This window comes from Mustela nivalis (genome assembly GCF_964662115.1).
Source record: "Mustela nivalis genome assembly, chromosome: 8".
Classification (NCBI taxonomy): Eukaryota; Metazoa; Chordata; class Mammalia; order Carnivora; family Mustelidae; genus Mustela; species Mustela nivalis.
Window position 1 is genome coordinate 12,497,462 of NC_139027.1, and position 13,807 is coordinate 12,511,268.

Here is a 13,807-nt window from a genome sequence, read left to right on the forward strand (position 1 = left end):
AAAAAATCACACTCATTAAAGAAAGAGTAATAAAAAGGCTGACTCCTCCCATTTGATGTACAAAGATTTCTGAATGAAAATGTAAATTAGTTCTAACCCTGAAATGAACTGTTACACTTCCATTATCATTTTCTTTCAGCGAACTTAAAAAAGTTATACCTATCATGAGATATTTAGCTGCCGCTATTAGAAAAAAATTAGTATGATTCAGGAATCAAATTTTTGGCACTAACAGGGAAATGGAAAAAAAGGTTGCTATCTTTCCAACCTACAAGTCTCACTGTTGCAACTTGGTCCATCAGCCTATCAAAAACGAGTCTATCTTTCTAATTACACATGTATATTTGATTCACCTGATTTTTATTACATTCTAATTTAGGCATAATTTACTTTTTCCACAAATTCAGAGAAGTCAGAAACTATTTTTAACAACCCTTGAATGCAAACAAGCTCCACAGGGACAGGGATGTTGTTTGTTTTCTTCAATGCTGTTTGTTTTCTTCAATATCTCCAAGAGCAGCCCATCATAGGCACTCTGCTATTTAACAAATGAATGAACTTAAATATAAAAAAATCATCAGTCATACAGATGAATGTTTCTGTGTAATATTTTGACAATTATTATTCATAATTTGAAAATTATTCATCTCCTAGCTCTCTGAAAAGTACACTTCTTCTTATGCCAACAGATATAAAATATCACAAGCTGAAATTTCAAAATCTAAACAACTACCCAGGATATGTAATCATTTTCTGAACTCCACAATCAACCAATTAAATCAACTCTTACGAGGCCATCATTTTCCACAATATAACCCAAATTAACCCAAATATACCACTGGTTAACCTGATTTAGTTCTTGGAATGCCTTTTGAGTCCCTAAATCTCTGCTTGTACATTTCCAAATTCAATGCCTCCACTATTTGCATTATTTCTTCTTCTCTCAGTTTTCTTAATAAAATCACTGCTTCAAAATTAAAAACAAAAACAAAGAAAAGACCTAATTGCAGAACCTATCAGCCTTTCCTTATTTCTTATCCTGTGGGACCTCCCAGTAGCACTGGATCCCTCTGTCCACTCTCTCCTTCTTAGAACATTTTCCTCTTGACCAAATATAGCACAGGAGAAACAAAGAACACCTACTAAACACTCAACAGAATTCAGAGCTGCACTCGCCTAAGGTCCCTTCTAGCACACCACCAGCTGCAGGCTCTGACAAGCCTCCTCTCCGTGTATGGCTCAATTAAGTTGTCAACAGCTCAGGCCTGGCTGGTCCATCACAAAAGCTGCCTAACAGGTCTTTTTAACCGCTGTGTCTCTCCCCTTCTAATCCATTCTCCACAACGTGGCCACTTTGTTTCACAAATCTTGACCATGTCATCCCTTACTCATAAACTTTAACTGGTTCTCCACTGACTTTTGAACATAACACAAAAATCCTTATCATAGCATTGAAGATTCTCACCAATGTCACCTACAACAGGACTCTGCAGTGTCAGCTTCTACCCCTCCCTATCATGTAGGATATGACAAAGCCATATAAGGTTGTTCACCACTGTCCATGCACGTCTATTTCTACTCCTTCAAACCTGTGCTGATGAGTAATCTTTGCCTGAAACATCTCAGACTCTTCTTCCCCAGTGAGATCTGCACAATCTATCATTTTCATTCAAGTGCCACCACAAATACCACCTCCTCTCCAAGTTTCATTGGCCACAGTGAGAATTAGTTTCTTTCATGTTTGGATTCTCATGGCACTCTGTTTGGGCTCTGTCATAACATTGAATAGATGTAAGATGCAAGGCTGCCTCAATCATAATGAGGGTTGCTTGCCCACTCTTCTAGGGTATGAATTTCAAAACAAATGGATTAAAAAAAAGTAAGCAGGAAATGTTTATTCTTACTACATAAATAATAAACTGACAGTTAACTCCTAATTTTCTTAAAGTGTAGACTGACAGCAAATACTGAAAATACTCATGACTGTAAGTTTATAGATCTAAAACTTAGATTTATCAGCATTCAGTTACCTATTTTACAAAAGTTAATGCATTCTAACTGTAAAGTACTGCTCAAAGTCAAATAAGGAGGAGGACAAAAGCACTTACTTCCATTGTTACCAACAACAAAGTTGACATTAGAACCAAATTTAAAGGGTCCAAGCATCGAATGACACATAAAGTTTCTTAGCTGAATACTCTCAATTATTCCAACTTCTGCTGCAGTCTATTAACCCAAAAAAAGGGGGGGGGAGGGAGAGAGAAAACAATTAATCTAATAAACTCACTATAACCATCTAAACATTTGGAGAAAGTTCAGCGGTGTAATTAAAGAAAAAAGTTATAGTAAGTGATTAATGAATGGGAACCTTCTATGAGTAATCACTCATTCTAAAGTCCTTCCAGGATCTAATAATTGTTATCACATAGTTTCTCAATAGGACAATGCTAATGTTTTGAGTCAGATAATTATTTTGTTGGAGGGGAGCTGCCTGGTGCATTTTGAGAATTTTAGCAATATCCCTACCTTGTACCCACGAGATGCTAGTAGCACACATCTAACCCCAGGTTGTGACAACCAAAAAAATATCCGGATATTGTTAAATGTCCCCACGAGAGGCGGGGGGTTGCAAAATCCCCCCTTGATTGAGAACTACTGGTACAGTCACATTTTTAAATCTTTTTTAACAGTGTGTTTAAAAACTCCTGGTTTCTCTTTTCTGGACACCATCTTATTAAAAAGCATAGACACATCCTTGTATGAGCAGAATATTGGAAATTATGGTTGAAGACTTTTTAAAATAAATTTTTATTCTGATCTAACTGTAGATGCAGTTGCAAGAATAGAGGGATCCTGCGAATGCTCTACTCCGTTTCCACCCACAGTAAATCTTACAAACTGTAGTACAGTACCACAACAGGGATACTGACATTGATCCAGTCAAGATATAGAACATTTCCAACACCACAAGGATTCCTCACGTTGCCCCTTCTATAGCCAAGCCACATCCCACCCAATCTACCCCTATCTTAACTCCTGGTCCACTAATCTGTTCTCGATTTCTGTAACACTGTCACTTCACAAATGGTATAGAAATGACTATTGTTGCCTACACCGGGGGTTCACTGCTAAGTAGTTTTTCATGGCATGAATGTACCACAGTGTTTAACTGTTCACTCAATGAATGACACCTGGGTTGTTTCAGTTTTGGGCTATTATAAATAAAGCTGCTATAAACATTCATGTATAGATTTTTGTGTGAAGGTATATCTTCATTTCTCTGGGATAAATGCTGGATTTTATGGTAGGCTGTTGTTGCATGTTCAATAAAAACATAAAATAAAATAAAGTAAAATAAAGAACAGCCAAACTATTTTTTAGAGAAGCTGTATCATTTTACATTCCCACCAGCCATCCATGAATGATCCAGATTCTCTGCACCCTTGCCAGCATTTGCACTTGTCACTGCTGTCATGTTTAATTTCACACATTCTGATGGGTGTGTAGTGATATCTCATTGTGGTCTTAATTTGCACTTCCTCAATAACAATTGACTTTGAACATCATGGCACTGTCACATCCCCTATTGTCCTTCTGAAACCTTCTAAAGGGTTGATGTTACAGGTTTGTTCCTGTTACCAGTAATTTGTGCCTTTCTTCTTTTCTTCCGTTGGTAGCTTTGTTAGAGGTTTGTCACACCTACTGATCATTCCAAAGAACAAGCTCTTTGTTTTCTTTACCAACTGATTCTAATAGTTAACATAAACGTCAAGAGAAGTCGTATTATTTCGCCTTAGTTGGTTTTTTTTAAATCATACTGCCTTCCCTAATATTGAATTATCAAGAATATGACATATAAACGAGATGCAAGAACCATGCCAGGCCCCAAATTTTGCACTTACCAAAGTAGAGGTACCATTAGTGAAAGAAACTGTACATTCATCTTCATCACCGTCTTTGTCAAAGTCATCCAACTCTTCTTGTCTCGGTCTTTTGGCATTTTCAGGAGAGAAGAAATTTTCTTCCTTTCTTTTGGCCATCAGGTCTGAACATGTATTAGAGTAACAGTGAAGTAAATCAAGAAATCCATATGATTGTTCCATACATATTAAACTTAACAAAATAAAGGAGACAAAGCTTAAGTTTTAAGTACTATGTCCATTAGTTTTTACTTTTAAGAAAGTTGAAATATCATCTATAGAGGAGGAGGAGGCCATAAGACAAAAAATAGGGCAACAAAATAGATTTTCTCCTCAGGTCTTCAGAAAGAAACACAGCCTGACCGCCACTTCAATTTTAGCCCCAGGAGTCATGTCAGACTTCTAACCTGCAGAAGTATAAGGTAATAAATGTATGTTGTCATCTTTTTAAATCATGTGCATATGCTACACTAGTTGATTTTACTTCAGAGTTATTCATGGCCAAGATTTTATTGATATGGCCCTCCCTGAAAGTTCTGACTCCTGAACTGACAAATGGTAAAAGATTTTGTGAAACTATAGTTTCTAGTTTCCTAGATCTAACAGAGATGTCATAATACCTTCTGAAATTATCCCACAGCAATCATTCGATTTTTCAGATAAAACTATAAGTAGTTTCCCTTAATCATTCCCTAAAGAAGTAGTCCATGCTGTCTTTTTTTTAAACCAATGTACTATGAAATTAATGCCTAGAAAACTAATGTATTTAAAATTACACAAGATTTTCTGAACATAGGAAAACTGCACCTCAAGTCAAACCTGACTTAAATGTTATGCCTACTGATAGCGGCTTTTATTTTCTCTATAAAATACAGTTTAGATTTACGATGTGTACTTAATAACTATTTGCTGAGTAACGAAGAGAAAAATACACAATATAGGTAATCAAAAATGTCTCAGATACAAGGAAAGAACAAGAAGAATAGCTCTGGTCTTGATCCATTTAAGTCCTTCAAGTACTATTCCATAGCAACAAGGTCTGTACCAGGTACTGGGCAGCAAGAGAGCAACTGAGGTTTTCTCTCTCTTGATTTTGGACTGATGAACTCCAGTTAGTCCTCACTAGAGATGACAGCCCTATGTGATGATATGCACACAGGGCAACAAAGCCAGTCTTAGTGTACGTGTGTCCGAAGAGTGGGAGACTGGCGGAGTGGTGTCCCAAGAGATGTGCAGGAACCCAAATGGGGCCTCTGGAGAAGAAAAGTGAGCAAGGAAAGGAGGGTGAAAGAGGAAGAGACATCCATACAGTGTTTAATTTTTTAACCCACTGCTTTCCAAACTTATATGGATATAAACAATCTTACAGAAATATCTGTGCATATTTGGGGAACTATCTCTGTCAGGCTTGGTTATCTTTTTTAAAATTTATTTATTTGACACACAGAGAGAAGGAAAGAGCAAGCACAAGCAGGGGGAGTGGAAGGAGGGGAGAAACAGACTCCCCACTGAGCAAGGAGCCCAATGCTGCAGGACTTGATCCCAGGACCCTGGGATCATGACCTGAGCCAAAGGCAGCCACTTAACCAACTGAGCCACCCAGGCACCCCAAGGGTTGGTTATTTTCACAATGCATGTCTCATTAAATGAACTGAGTGGTTTTCCCATCCTTTTAAGGCTCTGAAATCACTGCTACTGCATGACAAATTAAATGTTTTTTCAAAGACAGAAAGAAGTAGAATTAAAGCTATTACAAAGTGGAGACTGCTTAAAAGTTAACTTTATAAAATCACTTAAATTACTTTCTTGTACACCAGTTTTTACAGGTTCACTATATCCTCCTGAATCAATTTTTCTGTAATTTTATTTTGCAAAACCTCACAGTTACTACAAAAGATTACCTTATGTTTTGTAAAATCCTCAACTATAGTCATGTCTCCTTCATGCAAATTCTATTTAATTAAACTTGGAAATATTTTCTTCAAAAACTAGATCTTTACTTTATCAGATCTAGATTTTCCTTAATGGGAATATTTTAACGTTTATTCATATATTTTTTTTTAAGATTTTATTTATTTATTTGACAGAGAGAGAGAGAGAGATCACAAGTAGGCAGAGAGGAAGGGAAGCAGGCTCCCTGCTGAGCAGAGAGCACCATGGGGGGCTCGATCCCAGGACCCTGTGATCATGACCTGAGCCGAAGGCAGAGGCTTTAACCCACTGAGCCATCCAAGTGCCCCTATTCATATTTTTTATACAACAAATATAAAGGATATACAGTGGGTCTAGAGGTCAATCTTTTATTCTTTCTCTCGAACTGCAAGTTAAAAAAGCAATCAGAGGCTTCCACTTCTAGGAAAATGGAATAGATATACTTCTCCCTATTCCTCTTGCTGGGCAAAACTAAAAACTTTGGAAATTACATATATAACAAACATAAGACAACTCTGAATGAGAAGGAGACGGATTGGCCAGGGACCTTAGGACACAAGGAATGACATCATGATGAGTTCCCTGAGTTTTTGTTTTGCCTCAAATACACCAGACTTGGAGAAGACAGCAACTGGGGGAAACACAACAGGTGCAGGGGAAAAAAAGGGCTAATGAAAGCTTGCTCTCTCTAGCCGAAGGACCAGAAAAAGGGCATCCTAACAAGAAAGAAAACTTTTAGACAGTAATACCAAATACCACAAAACAAAAAGCAAACCAAAACAAATGAACAAAAACAAACAAAAAACAAACAAAAAAACCCAACAACTGTGATGCTCCTTCTACTTTCCCAACAACACACACACTAGCAAAAGCCAAGCAGGTAGCCTGGACTTCCCCATTTTAAGGCCATAAGGAGCCCAACTGGGCTAGTGTCAGAGAATGCCATGTAGCCCAAATAGAGAGCCATGATAATGGTGTCAGTGGGGCCCACTTGGGAAGCCTAGATGTGTATCCTGATCAGGCAGTTACAGGGTGCTACTTACTCCCATTTTTCTTTGGGTAGTATTCCATGAGACCTTTTACCACTGCCCAGAGAGGTAAAGTACACAGAAGCCACGTGGAACGCCAAAATTGCCACTCATCCCATGTGTCACTGAGGCTAAAGGAAGGAGCTCTGGTCAAGTTCTAGACCTGAGTCTTTGCATCTACAGCCTAATACCATAGGGCAGCAGTTCTCAAAGGTTGTGGCTGATCTCTTCTTAAATAGTACTCAGGACTTCAAAGAGCTTTTTGTTTATACCTATCAATATCTACAAAACTGTCAATTAAAACTGAGAAACTTTTTCTTCTTTTAAGATTTTATTTATTTATTTGACAGAGAAAGACACTGCGAGAGAAGGAACACAAGCAGGGGGAGTGGGAGAGGAAGGAGGAAGCAGGGAGTTGGGCTTGATCCCAGGACCCTGGGATTATGACCTGAGCGGAAAGCAGAGAGGCTTAACAACTGAGCCACTCAGGCGCCCCAAACTGAGGAACTTTTAAAACAAAGAACACACATGTACATATTCTATCAATCCTCAGAGCAGTGACCTCATCAAGTCTTGTAACCTCTGGAAAACCCCGTTCTCTCATAAGTGAATGAGAGTGAAAAAGGCAAATAACATCTGACTGTTAGTATGCACTGTTTGACTTTGTAGACCCTACGAAAGAGTCCTGGACCACACACCGGATACACTGGTACAGTGGATACCATAAGCAAGTCCATGACACAGTGCCATAAATTATAAGGTATAGCAAGCAAGCAAGCAATTAAGTTAGAGCAGCAGAGAAGAAGCTGATCATATAATGACTTACAGACTTTATATTCAAATACAGTCCAAGGACCAGCAAGTAGCATCTACATTTCCTGGGAATGTATTAGAAATCTAGAATCTCGGGCCCCTTCCTAAACCAAATGAATCAGAATCTTCATCTTCAGCAAGATCTCAGGAGATTCCTAAGTGCATTAAAGTTTAAGAAAAACTGTTGTAAATAACATTTAAAAACTTGGACTTTATCCTATCCTGAAGGCAATGAAGAGCCTAATCATGATGAAACAAATACCATCTAAAAGGTATTTATTAGATCAAATCTGAAGAACATTTAACCTAAACAAATGCCTGAGACAGTATCAGCATGACAGTCACAATTACATAATATTCAACATCTGTTCTTTTAATAATCGAATGTTAATTTTGAATCTCTTAAGCAAGTCAAACAAAACTTAAAAATCCAACCTAGTTCTCAAACTATTTAATAAGAGTCAATGTAGGGTGCCTGAGTGGCTCAGTGAGTTAAGGCCTCTGCCTTTGGCTCAGGTCACGATCTCGGGGTCCTGGGATCAAGTCCCACATGGGGCTTTCTGCTCGGCAGGGAGCCTGCTTCCCCCCCCACCCCTCGCCCCCACCTCTCTGCCTACTTGTGATCTCTGTCTGTCAAATAAATAAATAAAATCCTTAAAAAAAAACAAAAAACAAAACAAAGTCGATGTATATTAGTTTTTTGTTGCTTGTTGCTAACTTAAATTCCCTGGAATACCACCAAGCCATTATTTTCCCAAAAATAATTTCTCTCCCACCCATTCTCTATTTCCTTCTCAATTACTGAGCAGTAATTTATTTATTGTAGGAAAACAGAGAGGACAAATTACCATTTGGTTTTCCCCGCATTAAATTCCTTTTTAGATACAGTTTTTATTAATGTCCAATAATGATCTTGCAATTAGCAGGCACTCAGACATCAGCTGACTGATTTTAGTATCTTACCATGAAAACATGGTAGTTTTTCAAGTAAAACTGGGGGAGGAAGGTGCATGTAGATAAATGTGGTTAAGCTTCTTACAGTGAATGTGAGATTCTGTACTACACAGGAGATGGTGTGCTACGTGATGACGATGTTTTTTATTTGCTGTGTTTGGCTTGGGATTTGCAGTTTGCTACTAGGTTGCCATGGTAACATGCACCTGACAGATAGTGAAGGATCCTACTTTTTAAAATACAAATCACTCTGTAATTTAATGATAATGGATTTTTAAAAACACATATGAATGTCCTGAGAGTTAGACACAAGTTAATACAGTAAAATTGTTTCTAAAGGCTAAAGAGACACATAAATAGATGCAAAGAAAAATACCTCTAATATTCTGAAATACAAAAGGGAAAAAAAAAATCTCCTCTGGGATTTTCAATACATTCATAAAGCTCTTCATTTGTTTATTTACAATTAAAAAAGTCAGAATTAAGGAATACATCTCTCTCTCACAGGAAGCAAATCAGAGCAGAATAGTAACACATATGTAACTATCAATAAAAAATAAGTTCAAGAAAGAAAATAGGTAACCAATTCATTACAGCATGTAAGTGAATAGGAAATTTGATAGATCAAATACACTTCAATAGGATTATAAATGCCTAAATTTTAAATTTTATTGTGAGCCATCTAATAATTCATACTTCTCATTAATATCCAAGTAGGAACTAAGAGCAGTCAGAGCAGATGTAACAGAACTGTATAAACAGTAGGAAATAATGGTAAAAAATAAAGGCAAATTGCTGCCACATCTGAATCTGCTGTGGAGTGTGTTTACGGCATCCCCAACCCTGCCCCTCCCACCACCACGGACACACTCAGTTCTGCATTAAACGACCACATTTTTATGTAGTGAACTAATTAAGCACATTGCTTGGGATATACCATAAAATCCTAAGATGCAATACACAATAAATAATAGAGTTAAGTGAAAAAAATTCAAAAGCCCATCCATCAAACCATTCTAGATCAGCAAAACTGGGAAGCACTAAGCACAACATTCCAGTTAATAAAATCTGAACACTCGGATTTGTGTTTTAATAACATTCCTGTGGCCTCAACCTAGAGGACAGATAAAACAGAGTGAGTGTGAATAAGGCCAAAAGAGCCCAGCTACTGAGGGTGAGGGGGCACTGAAGGAAAGCAGTGACAGTATCAGGGATGAGAGGAACAGAAGAAACCAAGAGATTTAAAAGTATGGGTGAAATGGGAGTAGAATTAACATTTGTTAAATATCTACTTATTACATGCTTAGCTTTTGAGATAAACACTTTATCTCCTTTAATCCTCAACATCCTTGTAAGTACTGTCCTTATTTTACAAAAGGGGATATTGAGACTCAAGAAGACCTTTTGCCCAGACGCAAGTAGCTGTAACTTAGCAGAACTCATATCTAAACCCAGGTTTGTCAAAATCCAAAGTCAAAACCTCTTCAACGCCCAGGCTCCTCCAGGCATGAACAACTAACTAAGCTTGTTTATAGGCAGTGAAATTGGCTATTAATTTATTCATCTTCTTATCTATCTTTCGTTAATGTATAAAACTACAAAAAGGACTGAAATGTGATGTGTCCTTCTAATGTTAGTATTTGAGCCAATTAAAACTTGGGGCTTTCAAAAACTTCATTTTGTGTTTCATATTTAGAAACAATCTTCACACAACGCTAAATGCCATAATAAGTACACAGTGCAGGTTTGGAAAGAAAAGAGGTAAACAATACATTTATTTTGTCTCGAAACACTGAGTTGGAAGTGTTTCTAGGATATTGAGAAGGAGTAAAATATACTCCGCAGTAAGGGTAGATTTGGGAGTGGTGCTGAGAAAGCTACAGAAATTATTTTGAATTTGGTCACCAGGGAAAGTATGTTAAATGAGAAAAGACGTATCTCATTAACTAGTGAATCAAAATGCTAACATTAACAGAAGTGACTATAGTTGACCCTCAGTCACCTGGACTTACTACTGTGTGTGTAAACAGAACTGTGAAATGCAACTAATTATGCCTTAAATATAATGCATACAATTATGGTAAAATTCTGAGTTTCTTGTTTATTGATTCTGAAAGTAAGTTAAATACAGCTTTGATTAATTTGTCTTAGTTCTAAAAAACGGTAAGTCAACATTTAGGTAGGTTTTATATAAAATTCTACATCTAGACACTCAGTAAAATAAACCTTTAGGGAATTTGTACTTACTTTTGTTGCCAACCTCAATACTAAATGCTTTATATTTATTATAGATTAAAATAGGGCTATAAATATTCTCCTGCCACCACACACACGTATTTAAGAATCCTGCTGTTAGGCATTAGGACTATTTTCCTCCAATTACAGAAAAAGAACTAAAACTTAAAGAGGGGATACCAAAGAGCTCTGGGTCACGTAACAGTTGTTCTCTCACAAAAAAAACGTGTTTTACAAGCAATATTCTAATGATCTCCAAATCTGATCTCCAGTCAGAAAAAGAAATGTTGAATACATATTTCAACATAAAATGATCACTCTGTGTATTTCACACAGTACTAGAATGAGACAAAGGAAATCAAAGTAGAAGTTCTAATATGTTCCCTTCCACCCACACACCCAAGGAACTACTTACTACCTAACACCTGCAGGCCAATGCATATGCTATTGAATTTCTTTCTTTTATCTTTTCCTGTTATTGATTATTTTAGAAGACTATATATACAGCAGTTACCTAAAAGTTACGGAGTTTGGACTTTTTTTTTTTTTTTGCTTTGAATATACATTCCGAAATAGCTTGTCTTAAAACACCCGCTTTTAATCTCCTACTCATGAAATATACACGGAGTAAAAAGCGCTCGCGTAAAATCTGGCTCCAGGGTTTACACACAAAATCGTTCCTCTTTCCAGGAATCACCACAGTATTATCTCAAGTCTTATTGGTCCCACAGCCGTTTCTCTATCCTAGTCTTGGCGTCCCGCAATTCCCAATCGGGATTCCTCCTCAGTTCATTTCCACAAGAAAAGAGGGAACAGAAATGCCATCACAAAACCTCCACAAACATTACAACTTAATTTTCCTACATAATACAACCGGCGTTGTCATGGCGCTGGGGTTTAACAACAAATCTAATTAAAGTGCTATTTGCATACATTCGTAAACAGACGAAGTTGCTGCTGGCGAGGTATCCGATTCGCTCTACGCGCCCGAGGTCCGAGCCCACTCTCCCACCACCGCATCCCCTCAAGCTATTCCTCTAAGCCGAAGGCCGGTAGGGGCCGGGCGCCGGGTCCCACAGCCCGAGCCGGACTGCCAGCCCCGCCGGCGGAGCCCGAGGAGGGCCCCAGCTGCCACGGGCAAGTTTCCCGCGGTTGAGGAGACCCGCGTCGCCCGCAGAGAAAGCCCGAAGATCCCCACCGGCGGGCTGGCCCGCTCGGGCCCGCGGGTACACCCGGGACACCGCCGCAGCTCCGGTGACCGAGCCGCCACCAGGTGGGCTGGAGGGCTCCGGCTAAGGGGGCAGCGAGGGGATTGATCCGGAGCAAGGGAGAGCGACAGCGCGCGCCCTCACCTTACCTCGAACAAGTCCAAGTCTCCCCAAGGAACCCGATCGGGGCTGCTGTCTTGGGTAGCGGGGCGGCAAGGGCACCCTGGGGCTTCTCGGCCTCGGCTAGCCGCCGTTGGCCCGCGGGGAACCGCGCGCCCGCGGTGGGAGAAGGCAGGAGGCTGGCTGCCCCGGCGCCCACCGCCGGACACTCCGCGCCTGCGCCCCGCCCCCCCCTCCCGCCGGAGCTCAGCGCGCGCCTGCGCGGTTCGGAGTTTTCGCGCCTCTAGAGTCTAAGAGGAGGGGCCGGAAGTGCCCCTCAGCCGACGGGGAAGCTGGTAGGCTCGCAGGGCTCTCGTCGGCGGGACGCGCGGGGCCGGGTGATTTGCCTAAGTGAAAGGGAAGAGAACTCGGAGCACCCCGGTAACAGTTCCAAGCATGCGTAGAGCCGGGCGTCTGGAAGCCCGGAAAGCCTAGTGAGAGACTGCGGTCGCGGGAAGGGGGACGGTTACTTCCCGGAAGAGGCGGGGCCTCGGGGGAGGGGGCGCGGAATTAGAAGTGCTCCGGCGGCTGCCGGGGTCCGGGTGCTGCCGTCCAAGCGGTAGTCTTTGCTTAGGGAAAAAGGAAAGAGCACTTTTCCTTTTCTTTCGCTTAATTTTTTTTTTTTTTTAGAAGAGAAAATTTGTAAACTTGGAGGCAGCAGTAGTTAGGATTCAGGCCAAACTGGTAAAAGACGGAGGGGCGTCTTCCAAAACCGAGGAGAAAGGGGTGTCCGGGTAAGTCCGGCGGATTGTGGAGAGGCGGCCCCGACCCGTCGTCCTTCCTCTGGCTCCTTTGAAAGGCTGGGTTGGGGGCGCTCCTCCGAACCCCGGTCAGCGGCTCGGCTGGGAGTACGGTGGGAGCGCCGCCTGGCCGCGGTCCGGCCGTGCTTGCTTGACCCCCGGCCGCCCCGCGCTCCCTCCTCTCCACCGAGGCCGATGGCCCCTGGATGTTCTCCCGGGCACCCTGGGGGAGAACGGCCACGCCCCGGTCCAGGCCCAGGCAGGCGGAGACTAGCCGGGATGTTCCTTTTCCAGTGTTGTGCTCTGCACATACTTCCACGATAGCCGTCCCCTTAAGGCGTTGTGGTTATTTAGTCTTTCCCCCCGCGCCGGCCTCTCCTGTAAATCCCTCCCCCTCAGTAAATACCGGAACTAACGAAGTTTTAAGTTTCTTGGCGTAGCGTTCAGTGCTGTTCTTCCCCAGACATTAACCGACCTCTCAGGTCTTTACACAGCTCTTTCACGGAGTACGTTAGTCCAAAACTCAATTTCCTGTATTCCACAGTCTTCCCTTGTAGGTGGGGGAAGTGGCATTTACCGCTGCGCTGCTTCACCCCCAAATAGATGACAGTTGTCTGGGCTCCAGTAATGAATTCCTTCTGTGGAAGTGACCTTTTGCTTCTAAAGAGAATCAAATGTATCTTATTCCCATGGTGGCCCTTGCCATGGCACAGTGAAAAGTAGGACCTGGTCAAAACAGACAAAAACAGCACAACATCTAGTCTTAAGTGGTCCTTGTTGGTAAACAGTGGGGAACACTTGGGTGGTTTCTGGTCAAT

At 40.8% G+C, this 13,807-nt stretch overlaps 2 protein-coding genes across 13 annotated transcripts in view; one reads left to right on the forward strand and one right to left on the reverse strand.

Moving 5' to 3' along the window:
* The window catches only part of SMC6 (structural maintenance of chromosomes 6), a 76,008-nt gene extending 63,540 nt beyond the window's left edge, over window positions 1-12,468 (reverse strand). For 2 of the 3 annotated variants that reach the window (XM_082745785.1, XM_082745786.1), the window contains exons 1-3: window positions 12,240-12,468; window positions 3,903-4,045; window positions 2,109-2,226 (exon numbers count right to left, since the gene is read on the reverse strand). In XM_082745785.1, coding sequence (XP_082601911.1) covers window positions 2,109-2,226; window positions 3,903-4,040 — 256 coding nt within the window. In that variant the 5' untranslated portion in view covers window positions 4,041-4,045; window positions 12,240-12,468. The remainder of the gene's footprint in view (window positions 1-2,108; window positions 2,227-3,902; window positions 4,046-12,239) is intronic. The other variant, XM_082745787.1, reaches the window with a different exon arrangement.
* Window positions 10,394-13,807, forward strand: part of GEN1 (GEN1 Holliday junction 5' flap endonuclease) — a 35,494-nt gene continuing 32,080 nt past the window's right edge. For 3 of the 10 annotated variants that reach the window (XM_082745791.1, XM_082745788.1, XM_082745795.1), the window contains exon 1: window positions 12,692-12,983. The gene's annotated coding sequence lies outside the window, so the exon portion shown is untranslated. The other 7 variants (XM_082745792.1, XM_082745796.1, XM_082745790.1 and 4 more) reach the window with 6 other exon arrangements.